The sequence below is a fragment of the Hyla sarda genome, chromosome 13 (assembly GCF_029499605.1).
Source record: "Hyla sarda isolate aHylSar1 chromosome 13, aHylSar1.hap1, whole genome shotgun sequence".
Taxonomy (NCBI): domain Eukaryota; kingdom Metazoa; phylum Chordata; class Amphibia; order Anura; family Hylidae; genus Hyla; species Hyla sarda.
Window position 1 is genome coordinate 6,784,365 of NC_079201.1, and position 14,675 is coordinate 6,799,039.

The window sequence follows — 14,675 nt, forward strand, 5'->3', positions numbered from 1 at the left end:
TGTTGCATTTTAAGCCACGCCTTTTGAGCAAAGCCACACCCCTCTCCTCAAGTCGCGCCTCTTTGCGTGAGCCTTAAAGTGGTACTCCCGTGGAAAACTTTTTTTTTTTAAATCAACTGGTGCCAGAAAGTTAAGCATATTTGTAAATCACTTCTATTAAAAAATCTTAATCCTTCCAGTACTTTTTAGGGGCTGTATACTAAAGAGAAATCCAAAAAAGAAATGCATTCCTCTGATGTCAAGACCACAGTGCTCGCTGCTAACCTCTGCTGTCCATTTTAGGAACTGTCCAGAGCAGGAGAAAATCCCCATAGCAAACATATGCTGCTTTGGACAGTTCCTAAAATTGACAGCAGAGGTCAGCAGAGAGCACTGTGGTCATGACATCAGAGGAATTGCATTTCTTTTTTGGATTTCTCTTTAGTTTACAGCCCCTAAAAGTACCGGAAGGATTAAGATTTTTTAATAGAAGTGATTTACAAATCTGTTTAACTTTCTGGCACCAGTTGATTTAAAAAAAAAAAAAAAAGTTTTTCACGGGAGTACCCCTTTAAGGAGTATCTAAAACACATAATAAATGGGGCGGGTTTTAAAATAAAAAAAATGCACCAAGACGCACCAAATATGGTAGATCTTATCCCAATATTACGTTTCAATTATTGAGCTTATAAGGCGGCCATTTTTTTCGGCTTTTTTTCAACAGAGGTCTCCCCCATTCTTTACGACCTAAAAGCGGCCTGCATTTTAAGCAACACCATTCAGCTTTGGCATACGTGTGGCCCCCGATTTTACGCCTCACTCATCTGCTTTGTGGCTGACTCATGGTCTAACACTGCTGTATGGCTTCTTTTTAAGAATCAATATCTATTTCACCACGTCCGTTAAAAAGTCTTAGGCCATGTTCATACACCTTAAATGCAAACGTTCTGTTTATGGCTGAAAATATGGCCGAATTTATGGTGTGTGGCCATGGCCTTAGGCACATTGGATTAAACTTGGCTCCTACCTTCAGCAGGTCATAAGACTTCATACCTGTTCCTCCCTCTTTCTAATACTCAACTAATACCTACATGTATACAGTGTATACTGTCATCATTCCTGTCATAATCTTCCTTAAAGGGAACCAGTCACATTGAAAATGGAGTCTTGTCTGCCGGTATCATGTTATAGAGCAGGAGGAGTGGAGTCAATTTATATATATCTTTGTGGGAAAAGTATTAGCAGAACTTGCTCTATTTATGTAAACTTCTGCTAATTCTGGGCTTAAGAGTCCAGTTGGAGGTCCTAATAAGTAATTTCAGCTCTCTCTGTATGCACACTCTGACAAGAAAGGCTGTCAATCACTGATAAGAGTCCAGTGGGCGGTCCTAATAAGTAGTTGCCAGCTATGTCTTTGCACACTCTGACAAGAAAGGCTGTCAATCACTGATAGGAGTCCAGTGGGCGGTCCTAAAACTATAATGAGCAGGGATGTAAATAAATAAATTAGAGACATTCTACAATTTTTTTTCTCCACAAACCTATATATCAATCTGCTCACCTCCTCCTGCTCTCTAACATGATGCCTGCCTATAAGACTGCATTTTCAATGTGAAGGAATCACTTTAAACCTTTTATTATCGCGTCTTTTTTTACATCTAAAATTCAGTGTAGATTCGATTTTGTGATACAGAGCTCCAAATACCCCACATGCAAACTTATGTTCTGAGTTATGGCTTAGCAGGGAATTTGGAGCTCTGTATCAGAAAATCAAAGCTCAGACCATTATAATGATATAAGAAGGAATTAATCGTCACTGAATTTTGGTGCCAAGTATCAAAGAGGCATTCCCTAGCCCCCAAAATGCCCAGACGTGGAACGCCTCCTCGCTCCGCATCCCACCCCTGTTCATACCTGATAGACAGGCCTCAGCTTCCAGTAACTCTCTTAACACTATGTATAGTACGGATACATTGTACAGGGGAAAAGGGGTGGGACATGGCTCTAGTAGAGAGGATCGGCCCAAATGCCTGACCCTTCTGTCCCCAACATCAGGAAGCCGCCATACACATGAAATGTTAAGTTCGGTTGACTTTAATGTGTACAGTCAGTCTAACATAATGTAAGTAGTAATCATTTTCATGCTGCCTGAACCACAAGTGATCATAGTGGCTCCCTGTTGGCTTCTCCCCACCCCACCAGCTTTGATTGATAGATCTCTCCCCCTATACCCAAACAGGGACAGATCAATCAAGCCTGCTGCAGCGGGGAGAATCCACCATGCTGCCTGGTTCAGGCAGCATGAAGGTACTTACATACATGCAATGGCTGAGCGTTCGTTACAAATACGCATGGACGCTTTAATGGTCATGTCATGTAATCTGTAAGCTGCTGCCAGACTCCACTGGGAACAAAAGGATCGGGCAGTTGAAATTCAACAGGCCCGATCCTATTCTCTCGCCAAACTTCATCAGAGCCAGAAGGCCCCTATACACATTAGACCAGGGTTTCCCAACCAAGGTGCCTCCAGCTGTTGCAAAACTACAACTCCCAGCATGTCAGAATTGTGAATGCAGCTCTGGAGGTGACCGTAACCCATGTATTGTGTGTAGATTATTATGTAATACTGTGTGATTTGGAGCTATTGCTTTAGTAAGACCTTAAACACAGACAGTGTTTTATTTATTTTTTATTTTTTTGGTAATTCTTATTTTTCTTTATAATAACCAATAACCCAACCATTACCCAAAATTCAGCAAAAAATAAAATAGTTTTGAGCATAAAAAGAACCCTGCATACGTGCCGTGTCCGTATTCATGTGTAGTCCTGAAACCCGAATTGCATGTCTGGTGACTTTTGTTCCATTCGGCCGGACTCATCTCTGTGTTTTGTGAGTGTTGACCGTCTGTGCTCATGTTTGTCGCTGACCCCCCGACATCATCCGCATTTGACCTCTCCGTCACCTGCAGAGCGAATGGCTTTTCTCGCAGATTTTTTTTCTGACCTCCTCACCATTTTATGCGTTTCGCACTTTTCATCACCACTTTTTACTCTCTCTTGTTGGGTTCTTCCATGTACAAATATTTTTGCTCTTGTCTTCTGTTTTTGTTTTTCTGTTTATTTTTTTTCTTTATTTTGTTGTTCCTGTGTTCCTTTACCTCCGTCCTCCCCCCACTCTCCATCGAGTACAGCGGAGATGAGATTTCGCCCCAGTGGTCGGATACCTGTTACAACTATCCTTCCCCTGAAGAAGACAGACCCCTCTCGTACCCAAGCTCACAGCACCCTACCCTCCATCCTCACCCTCCAAAAGCTCCACCATCTGCCAGACCTGATGCCACCTCTACCTTTCGGTGGTCCGGGTACAGCCAAACTTTGCCTCCTTCCCCTCCAAAGCTTGACATAAACTCAAACCCCAAACCTTGCTTTTTACACCTCACCAAGCAAAGCTCCCTCACTGAACCTCACGCTTCTGAGCCTAATGTCTCACCCCTCTACATCAAAACCCCACTCGTTCTAACCAAACCCGATCCATCTGGTACCCCTGACCTACCCACTATGTCAGCCTCGCCCCCGTGGCTCAGCTGTTCCTGCCCTCGAGACAAGGGAACCAAGCTGACTAGGTAATTCAATACAGGTTTGATATGTGTCATTGTAAAAACTGCAGCTCCATGGGAAAGAATGTTGTACTTAAAGACTTTCTTTAAAAAAAGATAAAGGAAAAAAGCAGAAAAACAATATATGAAATGCCAGGTAATCGTCCACACAGCCCAGATGAATTCAGCATTTTTTTGTGTTTTTTTTTTTCGGTGGCTTCATGTTAATGCTACAGCAAATCCCCTCAAGGGTCTTATGAAGCTTAAAATATCCACCAAGTATGAAGGAAATACATTTCTTTTCTACGGGAACAAAATGACTCAGCGGCATGAGTCAGGCCCGAATGCCAGCCTCTTATTCGGGAACATAAAAAGAGGGGAGGAAAAGACAAAAAAACTAAAAATTCTCAAAAACAAGCTGATGAGAAATGTAGCAACTCATGAGACTGTGATTGGCAGTGGTGGGATTCTTCATACTGTGAATAGATCCCATTATAGTCAACTCTTTTTGGGGGCCTATACGTTCAGGTTCCTTAGTTATTTGATGCCTTAGGAGATGCCATAAATAAAAACTTTTACCTTGTTATTAGGATTCACCTTGAGTGTTGAAGTAACCAAATTGTCCCAAAGTTACGTAACAGTTTTTGCAGGAGTCCTTTGGCCCAGAGGTCTAATGAAGATCGGTCTGATTTCCAGACTAAGGTCTAAAGGGTGACTTTATGATTGTATGTGTAAATCGAGTTTGACTGGAGATGTCAAAAGTGTTGATCGTTCTGGGCCTTAGTGCTGAGACCCATACCAATCAGGAGAACGAGCACGGAGGAGTGCACTCCCCAGCTTGTAGGGATCTTTAGCTATATTATAAGTCTATGAAGCAGTGAGACAAAGATGGTTACGAGCTGGGGAGTGAACAACAATGCAGTGTACTTCTCAGGGCTCGTTCTGATCAGTGAAGGTCTCAGCACTGAGACCCAGAACGATCTAAACTTTTGACATGTCTCTGTGAAGTAAAAAATGTCTACGTGACAGTGACTTTTTACATTTGTCGCAAATTTTTGTGCAAACTGGGAAGTCAAAAAGTTTCCAAAAACAAGCTGATATGAAATGTAGCAACTCACAAGACTATGAGTTATCAACAGTGGTGGGAGTCTTCGTACTCTGATTGGATCCCATTACTGTCAACTCTGGGCCTGTATGTTTCAGGTTCCTTAGTTATTTGTAAGATGCTGAGAACTTATAGAAACCTTCAGCTTTGTTATCAGGATGCACCTTGAGTGTCGAATTCCTAAGGCAAGTAACCAAATTGGCCCAAGTTACTTAACAGTTTTTGTAGGAGGTCCAGGTGTCTAATACAGAATGGTCAGGTTACTAGACAAGATTAAAGAGAGAACCATCTAACTAAAAGAGGTTTGTAAAAAGTGGACAGTCCCTTTAACACAACCATTTGGTAGGTAGTGTTGCTCCTCTAGTTCAGTTTTGACAGAACATAGTACAGATGCCCTAATCGTGCACATCCTAGTCGGTGAATTTGAGAATGGGAGCATGGGTTCCCGTATAGTATTGCTGGGACTAGTTAATGTGCCCGACTCCAAATACAAAACCCCAGCATGACGTACGTATCGCGGGGCAATCAGGGGACTTCAGACCAAATTTTTCTAACTGAAACACGTCAATAGCCAATTCCTTTGATACAGATTCGGACATATTTACTGTACAGTCGATCACCTGTACATGAATACTGGCATCTGCTTTTTAAAATAGAATTTTAGGCTTTCAAAAGTAATAATTTTTATATTTAGAACAACCTATATATACCGTATTAAACATAGAACTAGATGGCCTGATCTCTCCTCCCCATTGTGAGTGCTGAACATCCTTGACTTTGAAAAAAAGGAAGAGTTTTGTTCATAGGCCTCCTTTACATATGTCGGGCGTCCCGCATCTTTATCCTTCGGCCCTGTAGATAATTCCCCAGAGGGAAACTGATGCTAGAACGGATCCCAATTATTTGAATGAGGCAGTTCACATTCGTCTGATGTCCCAGTTTGGACGAAGGATGGTTGGAAATGCCAGACTGACACCAGACAGGGGAACGCATCTTGCTACGTTCCCCTATCCAATGCGTAAAGTAGGAGACAGGTAGATCAGCTCACCGGATAGGCGTCCTTTCCACTGCGCGGCAGGTGTATGGCTACACCAAACAACGGAGAACAGAACAGGTTGCCAGCGTGGAATGTGCAGATAATCCTTTATTGAATAAAATCAGAAACACAGGAACGGCAAAACATGACGCGATTCAGGCGTGTGCCGCCCTTAAGGGCGGCACACGCCTGAAACGCGTCATGTTTTCCCGTTCCTGTGTTTCTGATTTTATTCAATAAAGGATTATCTGCACATTCCACGCTGGCAACCTGTTCTGTTCCCCTATCCAGTGTTTAGAAACAATGGACTCTGAAAACTACACAACTGATGCATGTTATCATCAGTTGTGGCATCAGTTGCGTCGAGATTTAGGCTGGGTTCACGTATGCCGGACATATGTAATCCCAGCCATAAGGATCTCGAGATGGACTTTTTCTTTCGCTTGAGTCATTTAGTGGGTGCCCTATTAGGTCATCTGTACTATGCCTTATCAAAGCTTATCGACCCACTTTCTTTTGGCAAACCAGTTGACAAAGTGTTTTGAAAGTTACTCATTGATGGAGCTGTAGCCTTTACAAAACTTTGGAGATACTGAGGGAGATAAATAAAACTGTCCGCACCAAAATTCTGGTGCCATGTGCACCAAAAACTGGCTTACATGACCTGCGTCACATTTTCAATGTGATTTCGACACGCTTGTGCCTTAGTTGACAAGGGGGAACTGGGTGTAGCTCTGCTGGAAAGGAGTGGCTTAAATATGCCAAAAATGTTTCAAAATGTGGCACGATTTAGGTGTACAAGTGAGCCAACTAGAACTTGGGGCAAACTTAGACTAGATTGTCTAGTTTGAGCCACTGTGATGAATCTGGCGCGTTCTTACACTTTCTAAGTATTAGACGGCTTTTATTTATCTCCCCCACTCCTCCTCATTTTATTAAGGTCGTAGCAATCTAGAAGGAACGTTCATTCTGAATGGTCATTTTTAGACCGTATTAGAACCGATCTTCCTTAGATTTATAGAAGAAGCATCGGTAGAGTAAGTAGTTGAAGTCACTTGATTGTGTATACAAATTCTGTCTAATTTCCAAGTATCTCTCTTTACAAAGCTTGCAATTTTATTTTGCAGTTCATTGAAAGGGAAGGAGCTTTCTCCTGTATCTGGGCCAAAGGGAAGTCCTAGCACTGGTCACATGGTGTCTGCGGGCGGCGGAATAGGGCTGAACCAGCTGTCAACAGAGCAAAGCCCTCATTCTCTTAGGAAAGGTACATTTGAGCTTGAACTTGGTAGGTAGCAGCAGAGGATGATGTAAGATGGTCCTCTACGTGCTGAACTATATAGACCCAATACACTCATGCCATTGTGATTGGACTATGTTGACCTTACATAACATCTTTTTTTTTTTTTTTTTTTCTGTCCATAGTATCTAAGAAACTAGCGCCTGTTCCACCCAAAATCACGTACACTCAGACAGGGGCAGTGTCAGATCAGTCAACGGGTCAACCTTCTCCAGTCAGTCTTTCCCCAACCCCTCCTAGCACTCCTTCACCCTATGGACTCAGCTACCAAGGTTCTCTCGCTTTGACGCCGAACTTGGCATCCCCACCTCCCGTGAGCAGCACTTTAACAAAATCCCGTCCTACACCTAAACCAAGACAGAGACCCTCACTCCCCCCTCCTCAGCCTCCCACAAGTCAGTCCGCTTCCAGCCCTCAGTCTTCGGAGAACAGTATCTTAGATGGCCTGTCTCCTGGAGATAGTATGTCTACAGGTAAGTAGTCCATGCTGGCATGTGTGTCTCCCTATTTATAGATTTAAAAAAAAATGTATTTCACCAAAAAAAAAAAAATAATAATTTCATCATTGTTATATATTTAAGGGAGAAAATTAAAATGCCAACTTTTTAATAATAGTTTTATAAAAATTTAAAAAATTGCCCATTTTTTCACTGTCCATCTCCCTACAACAAATATAGCACTAAGCGTTTTGTTTTTGTTTTTTGTTTTTTTTTGTTTTCTTTTTATGTTGTGTTCCCTCTGTCTCCCCCTCGTTCTCCCTTCCCGTTTCCTCGCAGCCGTTTGACGTGAGTGGCGCTGTGTTGGATATGTGTGAGGGGGAATCTCCTGGTAAGCTGGAGCTCCAACCGTTTCACACCCACCTTGACCATATGCTACCAGTAGTCTTGAGCAACCAAAATTTTAAGTATTGAACCTTTTTGTCATTATGTCCTCTCTAGCACAGGCACAGTTTATCGTATTTCAATATTATTTTTATCTGCCTCAAATATAAAAGAAAGCTTAAACTTTTTACACAGTTCATATTTACATCTAATGTTGAGTTCCGTCATATCTTGTCCTCCAGTCACATCCAGAGGTAGATATTAAAGGGGTACTCCACTGGGCAGCGTTCAGAACTAAATGGTCCAAATGCTGTTTTCGCGCTGTGGGGGTTGGCCACACCCCTTGTGACATCACAGCCACTCCCCCTCAATGCAAGTCTATGGGAGGGGCCATGATGGCCCCTCCCCCTCCCATTGACTTGCATTAAGGGGGCGTGGCCGACACCCGCAACGCGAAAACAACGTTTGGAACATTTAGTTCCTGGCCAGTGGAGTACTCCTTTAACACTAAGCAACCAAGGTGGACATGCATATTAAACGAATGTCTGATTATTGTGCCCACTATATAATGGTGACCAAAGTCATTCCCGCAGGCAGATGTCAGGGGAAATGTTGGATGTCAACACGCCCAATCTGTTTACATCACCAGAGGAATCAGGAGGCATTGGGAGATACAGCTTTTGGCCAAACAGGCACTTATCCAAAGCCTTAATACCCATTAGAAATGTATTGCTTTAACCACTGTCTTTTGTGGGACTGGCCAACCAATGAAGATGTTAGGGGTGAGAACATTTGGGTATTTTCAACTTCAGTTTTCAACCTGATCCGCTAGATCCTTTAGGTTCTTAAACAATTAAGCCACCCCCCAGGATAGTCTGGCACCAGCTTAGTGTAAGTTCACAACACTGATCAGCTTCGTCTAGGGGAGCTCCTTTCACTCAGTCCATTAGGTATGGGACTTGAGGTCCATCCATTTTTATCTCCCCTCAACTCTCCCAAAACAACGTACACCAGACAGAAAACCAGACAGACCCTATTGAAGTCAATAGAATATGTCAGGACCTGTTGGTGTCCATTGTGCTAAGTACCTATTTGGCTCCATTTTTTGACTCCGAACAGAACTTGTGACAGAGACCCCCTGGACATAACTGAGCGGTGAAAAATAAAAAGAACGATTGGCTAAGCCAAGTCCTCATGTTTATCTGACTACATTACAGATCAGCTGTAGTCTGTTTCCAGTGGCAACTCTAAAAATTCTGAAGCCACCTCTGGATGGGACTTGAGTATAAAAGTTGACTTAAATTCGGTGACAAAAAATGTTATACTAGAAATCTCAACAACCACTAATAGAATTACCAAACTAAACAAGTGTCCATAACATTGTCAAAGTGCCTCCGGGTATCTAAATATAGTCACCCATTTGGCACGATAGTGAATAGGTCTCTTGTGCTTGTGTTAGAGGGCACTCATCATCCATAAAAATCCCTGATAGCCCCCTCTTATCGGATTTGGTTGCCCATCACTGCTATACTGTTGCCTATTTGCCGTCTTTGGTCAGCGCTTCTACACATAGCTGTCACAAAGAGAGTCCCAGTGTCAACATTTTTGAGCACTTTTCTCCTTGAGACTTTCTTGAAAATGAACATGCAGTACGCTGACCATCACTGTAAGATCACGGTCATACATGGCACTGCTTTACACCACGGCATGTTCATTTTCAACATATCCTGCGTATTAAATTTAATATGCGCACCATTTCCATGGGGGACTTGCACCTTTGTGGGAAGTTGAGACGGACCCCTGACGGCTATATGTACAACCCCAGCACTAACTCCCCCAACTGGCAGCAGCCTTCGCATGAGTCTGCCGGCCAAAAACTGCATGGCTTGGTCTCTCGTAACGCTTGACAAAAAAAGTCCACCAATGCAAGGACCCTATTGGGATGATCTGTAACGTTCTACCCCTTGTTTCCAGATGTTTTGGTCGTTCCGTTGCTTGTTGAAGGCAATGTCTAGTTAGCAGTGTCGGTGAGACGATTGTCTGGGTCTTATTGCCGTTGTGTTGGTAGTTATATGGAATATTATTCGTTTTGTGGTGTCAATGGTATAAACCTGTATAAACAGTCCTCAATATAAAGGTCATGGATCTAAGGGGGCACACTTATCCACAGATTGTGTATAGTATTGCAGCTCTACTATGATGGAACTGAGCTGCAATACCAGACTCAACCTTTGGACAGGTGTGGTGCTGTTTTTGAAAGACAGCACCAGCCATGTTTTTTTCAGATCATAGACAACTCCTTTAATGGAAATGCAACAATGTGCCGCTCCTGTATTTGGCCATTTGCAGAAGAAACGAATTATGTCATTGATGACATCATAGGAATCCCCCTGTAGCAGTGGTGGCATGTAGAGTAGATACAAACTGTTCCTTTATACCAGTAGTGAGGCTATGTCCGTACACTGTTTTTGGGATGTAAAATGGTCAAAAATACTTAAATAATGGCTACTTTTTCCCTATTGAATTCAATGGAGGCAATGACTCTGTTTTACTATACATTTTATTTAACGGCCATTAAATGAAATGCAGGGGCATCTTTTGCACTGTATATAACGGGCACATATTTTGGCATGTATTCTAGAACATAAATGTCCCTAAAAAGTCTCCTATACAAACAGCTGTTTTATTTAGGGCTCAAAAAAGTTCACATCACACAGAATGGTTGTTACCCCAACATCCAAAAATTAACCTAAGGGTAAAAATAGAGCAACAAGTTCACCTAAGATTAGAGGATATATATATTTTTGAGCTTAATATTATCTTTTTCACTTTCTGTTCTAAGGTTTGTTAGGCCAAGTTTTTAGACATTTTTTCCCGGTACAGAAAAAGCTATAGCCCAAAAAAGTCTATAATTATTTTGGACACATTATGGCGGGCTGTTTATGCCATGTAAATTCCCCCCCCCTCACCCACCCCCCCCCCCCCACAAAAAAATATAAATACAGCATGTTAGGGTTGCTTTTGGATAAATGGGGCGGTACAGTGGTTTTGTCCATTTGTGAGCAGATCCTATGACTTTTCACTGACGCAGGTAGTGAGGATGGAGCAGAAAAGTGTTTACCCCAATATAGATGAACATGGCGGATGGTGGAGTAATGATACTTGGGTTGTATTCACATGTGATGTGTTTTGCTGCAGATTTTATACTTTGTCAATTTTGTCAGTCATTTTTAGAGTTGTCATTTAGGTTCAGGTTTACGCAGGAATATTGAGGATGGGTCAACTCAAAATAATGGCCACTCGCCCCTGGGGTTCATGCAGTGCTGTGTCCATTGTAACCACATAAACCTATCCAAATTCATGCATCCGACAAGCTGGAATTCAGCCATAAAACTAACTAATCTACCGATATATAACACCCCCTCCCCCCATTGCTTTGCAGATATCATCCATTTTGACATTCCATCTATTCTTATTGAAATCGATACTGCCTTGCAACGTGATGCCATGAAACAGGAACAGCAGAGGCGCGCCGCCGAAGGCAAGACGGAATCGGATGAGGAATCGGAGAGCACGGCCCTCTGACGCTAAGCCCAATATGTGCCCGCCACGATCAACAGCCAAACTTGTGCCAATCTGTATACGAGCCCCAGTTCTGCTTTTAACAGGGGGTGCCTTTGTTATGGGGTTACTTTTCATTTTTTATCTTTTTTTTGTAGGTTTTACTGCAATAGGGCTTCAAATTATAAATTTCCCGCTAAAAGAAAAAAAATCTGGTAAAAACAGTACAAAAAATTCAGTTTCATATAAATGTCCCTTTGAAAAAGCTAGTACAAACAATATCCTCGGATCTTCTGAGCATGGGTAAAAAGAAAAAAAAATATTATTTTTTTTAATTGTGGCCGATCCCCGACCCCTTTACAGAATAATACTTTCCTTTGATATGCTGCAGGCTGTGATCCTTTATTGCCTTGACTATGTACTATGTGGAGAGTGATTTTTCTTTGTGTAGTTACTGAGGTTTAGCGGTTATGCAAGTTTTTCGTACCATTCTTTGACTGAAGTTTTCCGGATTTGTCTGGTTTTTTTGTGTTTTTTTTTTTTTAAATTGACAATAATATTACAGAGTTACCTTTAAAATTTCCCAAAAATGTGGTGACTATTCTATCTACTCTCCCTTACATAAACACACATTCTGCATAAAAGAAAAATACCTGAAATGTAAGCCAAATCGAAACACTTTGATCTGTACTATATTGAAAAATTTAGAATTTGCTATTACAGGCAAAATTTAAAATGTTTATTTTATTATAGTTCGGAATATAGTTTTATAGTTTTAAAACACGTTGACGGAAGCGATGGAGTTATGTAATTCATTTTATAAGGGTATCCAAATTTCTTCATCTGGTACCTATTTTCTGTTCAAAACATCATTATTATTTTTTACCCCCCAAAAATCAGGGATTTGTTGAAATTCTTATTTTGATTTGGCATTTAAAAAAAAAAAAAGTCAAAATGTTGTAATTTCGCGAAATCAATGGTGGTGCCAAATTATTTATTAGATATTTCTATAATTTTCAGATGGAAATCTGAATATAATCAGATTTTATTAAGTATAAAATTCATCCCGACAAGGTCATTGCTTCCCTTATTTTATTTGGCAGATATTTTTATATGATTTAGTTGCGTTTTTGTTTTGTTTTTTAATTTTCATATTATTTTATTTATTTCTATTTTTTACATTAGGATGACGTTCAGTCGCCATTTATATTTTATGTGGAGAGTTTATGCTGCCTGTACATTTTTATTTTATTTTGTAAATGACAGAGTACCTAAAAAGTCTATATACTTAATATAAAAACAAAATAATCTCCTATATCATATTGGGCGGTTTATATGGCCTGTGGATGGAATTCGTTGAAAATAATATTTTCTAAAGAGAAATACTATATATAGATATCTATGGAAAATTTGCTATATGATTTTTTTTTTTAATTATTATTATTATTTTATTTTTTTGCTTGTGTATGCGTGAGTGTATGAGGTAAAGGTGTTAATGGTCTAATTTAGGAAAAAGGAAACTAAGCATATGGCATTGAATAATGTATATATGTATTTGTTATCTATATAAGATTCTAATGTATAATTGTAAAGAAAGAATAATACTGCTTTATGGGGCCGTATTTTCCAAAAATATTTGTAAATAATAGAAAGAAAAAAAAGTTAACCGTTCCTTCTTTCCTCTCCAGTTTTATATATATTTTTTTTCCTGTCTCACTGAAATGTTTACATTTTACCGCAAGCAGTTGTCGAACAATATATAGAAAACCCTAAGTGTTTTTTTTTTTATGTTTTTTGTTTTCTTTTATGTTACCGTAACTTGCCAAATTCTGGTAAAAATATGTTTATATAGGATAATTCTCTGTGTGAATTTGCCTAAATGAACAAAATATGTATTTGAATCAATAATTCAGATATAAAAATGTGAACCCCCCTTTCATTACTGTTCCCTTCCCAATTGGCAATAGCGGCCCATCCTCAACCTGGACTCAACGGAAAGAAAACTTGTGTCAAAAATTCTCAAAACTGTGGACAATATTTTGGTGTAATCTATTAAGACTATTCAAAAAATATGATCACCATGGTTCTGTAAAACTAAGAGAAATCTACAAATATTTGGTGAATCTTCAAACCTTGGGCAACCAATTATTTTTTTTTTTTTTCCTGTTCGAAACAAAATATTTTACTACCCTGTATGTGTTACCTATGGAGGTTCTTATGCACAATTTTCACCAGAGTGGCACCATGTTTATCTGTGTAAAGTCGTATCGTTGTACATAACTACCAACCATGTATGCAACACGTCAACGGAACACCCAAGACCCATGGTTATGCACTGCTGAAAATATGGCGTCAACTTTTTCGTATTTCAGCGTGTAGAGTCTATGGATTTCACGTGGGGCCTCGCCCTCTTTGTTGTGTCTGAACATGTGATAATCCTGCCAATTACTATATTGTATCCGTGCGTACACATCTGTGGTAACACCAACAGGCCCCTAAACCATAGCTTTTTCCCAGAGAGCCAATGCTCTGAAGTTGTCTTTTTTATATATAAAAAAAAATTTAAAAAAATAAAATATATGAAAATTTAAGTTTCATGATGTGGTTAATTCTTTGCTAATATAGTAGTGTTAAGAAAAGTCATAATTCGGTAACGGGGGTGGTACTGCTTTATTTGCAGGCAATGCTTCATGGGTAAAGTATGCAAAAGAGATCAGTACTGTGGTGCTGTCCATCTTATCGGGATAGGGGATAAGAGTCTGATCGTGAGGGGGGCGACAGCTCGGAACAATCTCCTGCACAGCACCCCAGCTCTCCCAAGGAATGGAGCGTGTCGACCCAAGTAGGGTACAAGTTGGCTTACTGAATTGACCCAGTTGGTGTATGGAGGCTTTTTTCAGGCAATACTTCATGGAATAGTTAGGGTATGTTCACACTACGGATTGTGAACGGAATCTCCGCTCGCAGAATTCCGCGAGCGGAGATTATATTCTGGCGACCATTGACGGCTATGCAGTGTTCGCGGACTTCCGTTTTTTCCATGTTCTTTCTTTGCGCGGAACAATTTCAGCGGCGGAATTGTCCGCTGCTGAAATTCCACAGTGTGAACGGGTCTCGCGGAAGACCCATTCACACTGATGTTTATGTTCTCAGCGCATAATTCCGTTCGCGTAATTCTGCGGGAATTACGTAGTGTGAACATACCCTTAGGCTTACAGGATGAAATCTCCAGTCCAATTTTTTTATTTATATATATATATATATATATATATATATATAT

At 40.6% G+C, this 14,675-nt stretch overlaps 1 protein-coding gene across 8 annotated transcripts in view; it reads left to right on the forward strand.

Annotated features, from left to right (window-relative positions):
- The window catches only part of ARHGAP44 (Rho GTPase activating protein 44), a 96,726-nt gene extending 82,740 nt beyond the window's left edge, over nt 1-13,986 (forward strand). For 4 of the 8 annotated variants that reach the window (XM_056550239.1, XM_056550244.1, XM_056550240.1 and 1 more), the window contains 4 exons: nt 3,171-3,602; nt 6,844-6,980; nt 7,139-7,486; nt 11,277-13,986. In XM_056550239.1, the coding sequence (XP_056406214.1) occupies nt 3,171-3,602; nt 6,844-6,980; nt 7,139-7,486; nt 11,277-11,419 (1,060 nt within the window). In that variant the 3' untranslated portion in view covers nt 11,420-13,986. Of the gene's footprint in view, nt 1-3,170; nt 3,603-6,843; nt 6,981-7,138; nt 7,487-7,789; nt 7,842-11,276 lie in introns of all 8 variants that reach the window. The other 4 variants (XM_056550245.1, XM_056550246.1, XM_056550247.1 and 1 more) reach the window with 2 other exon arrangements.
- Nucleotides 13,987-14,675: the final 689 nt, after the last annotated feature.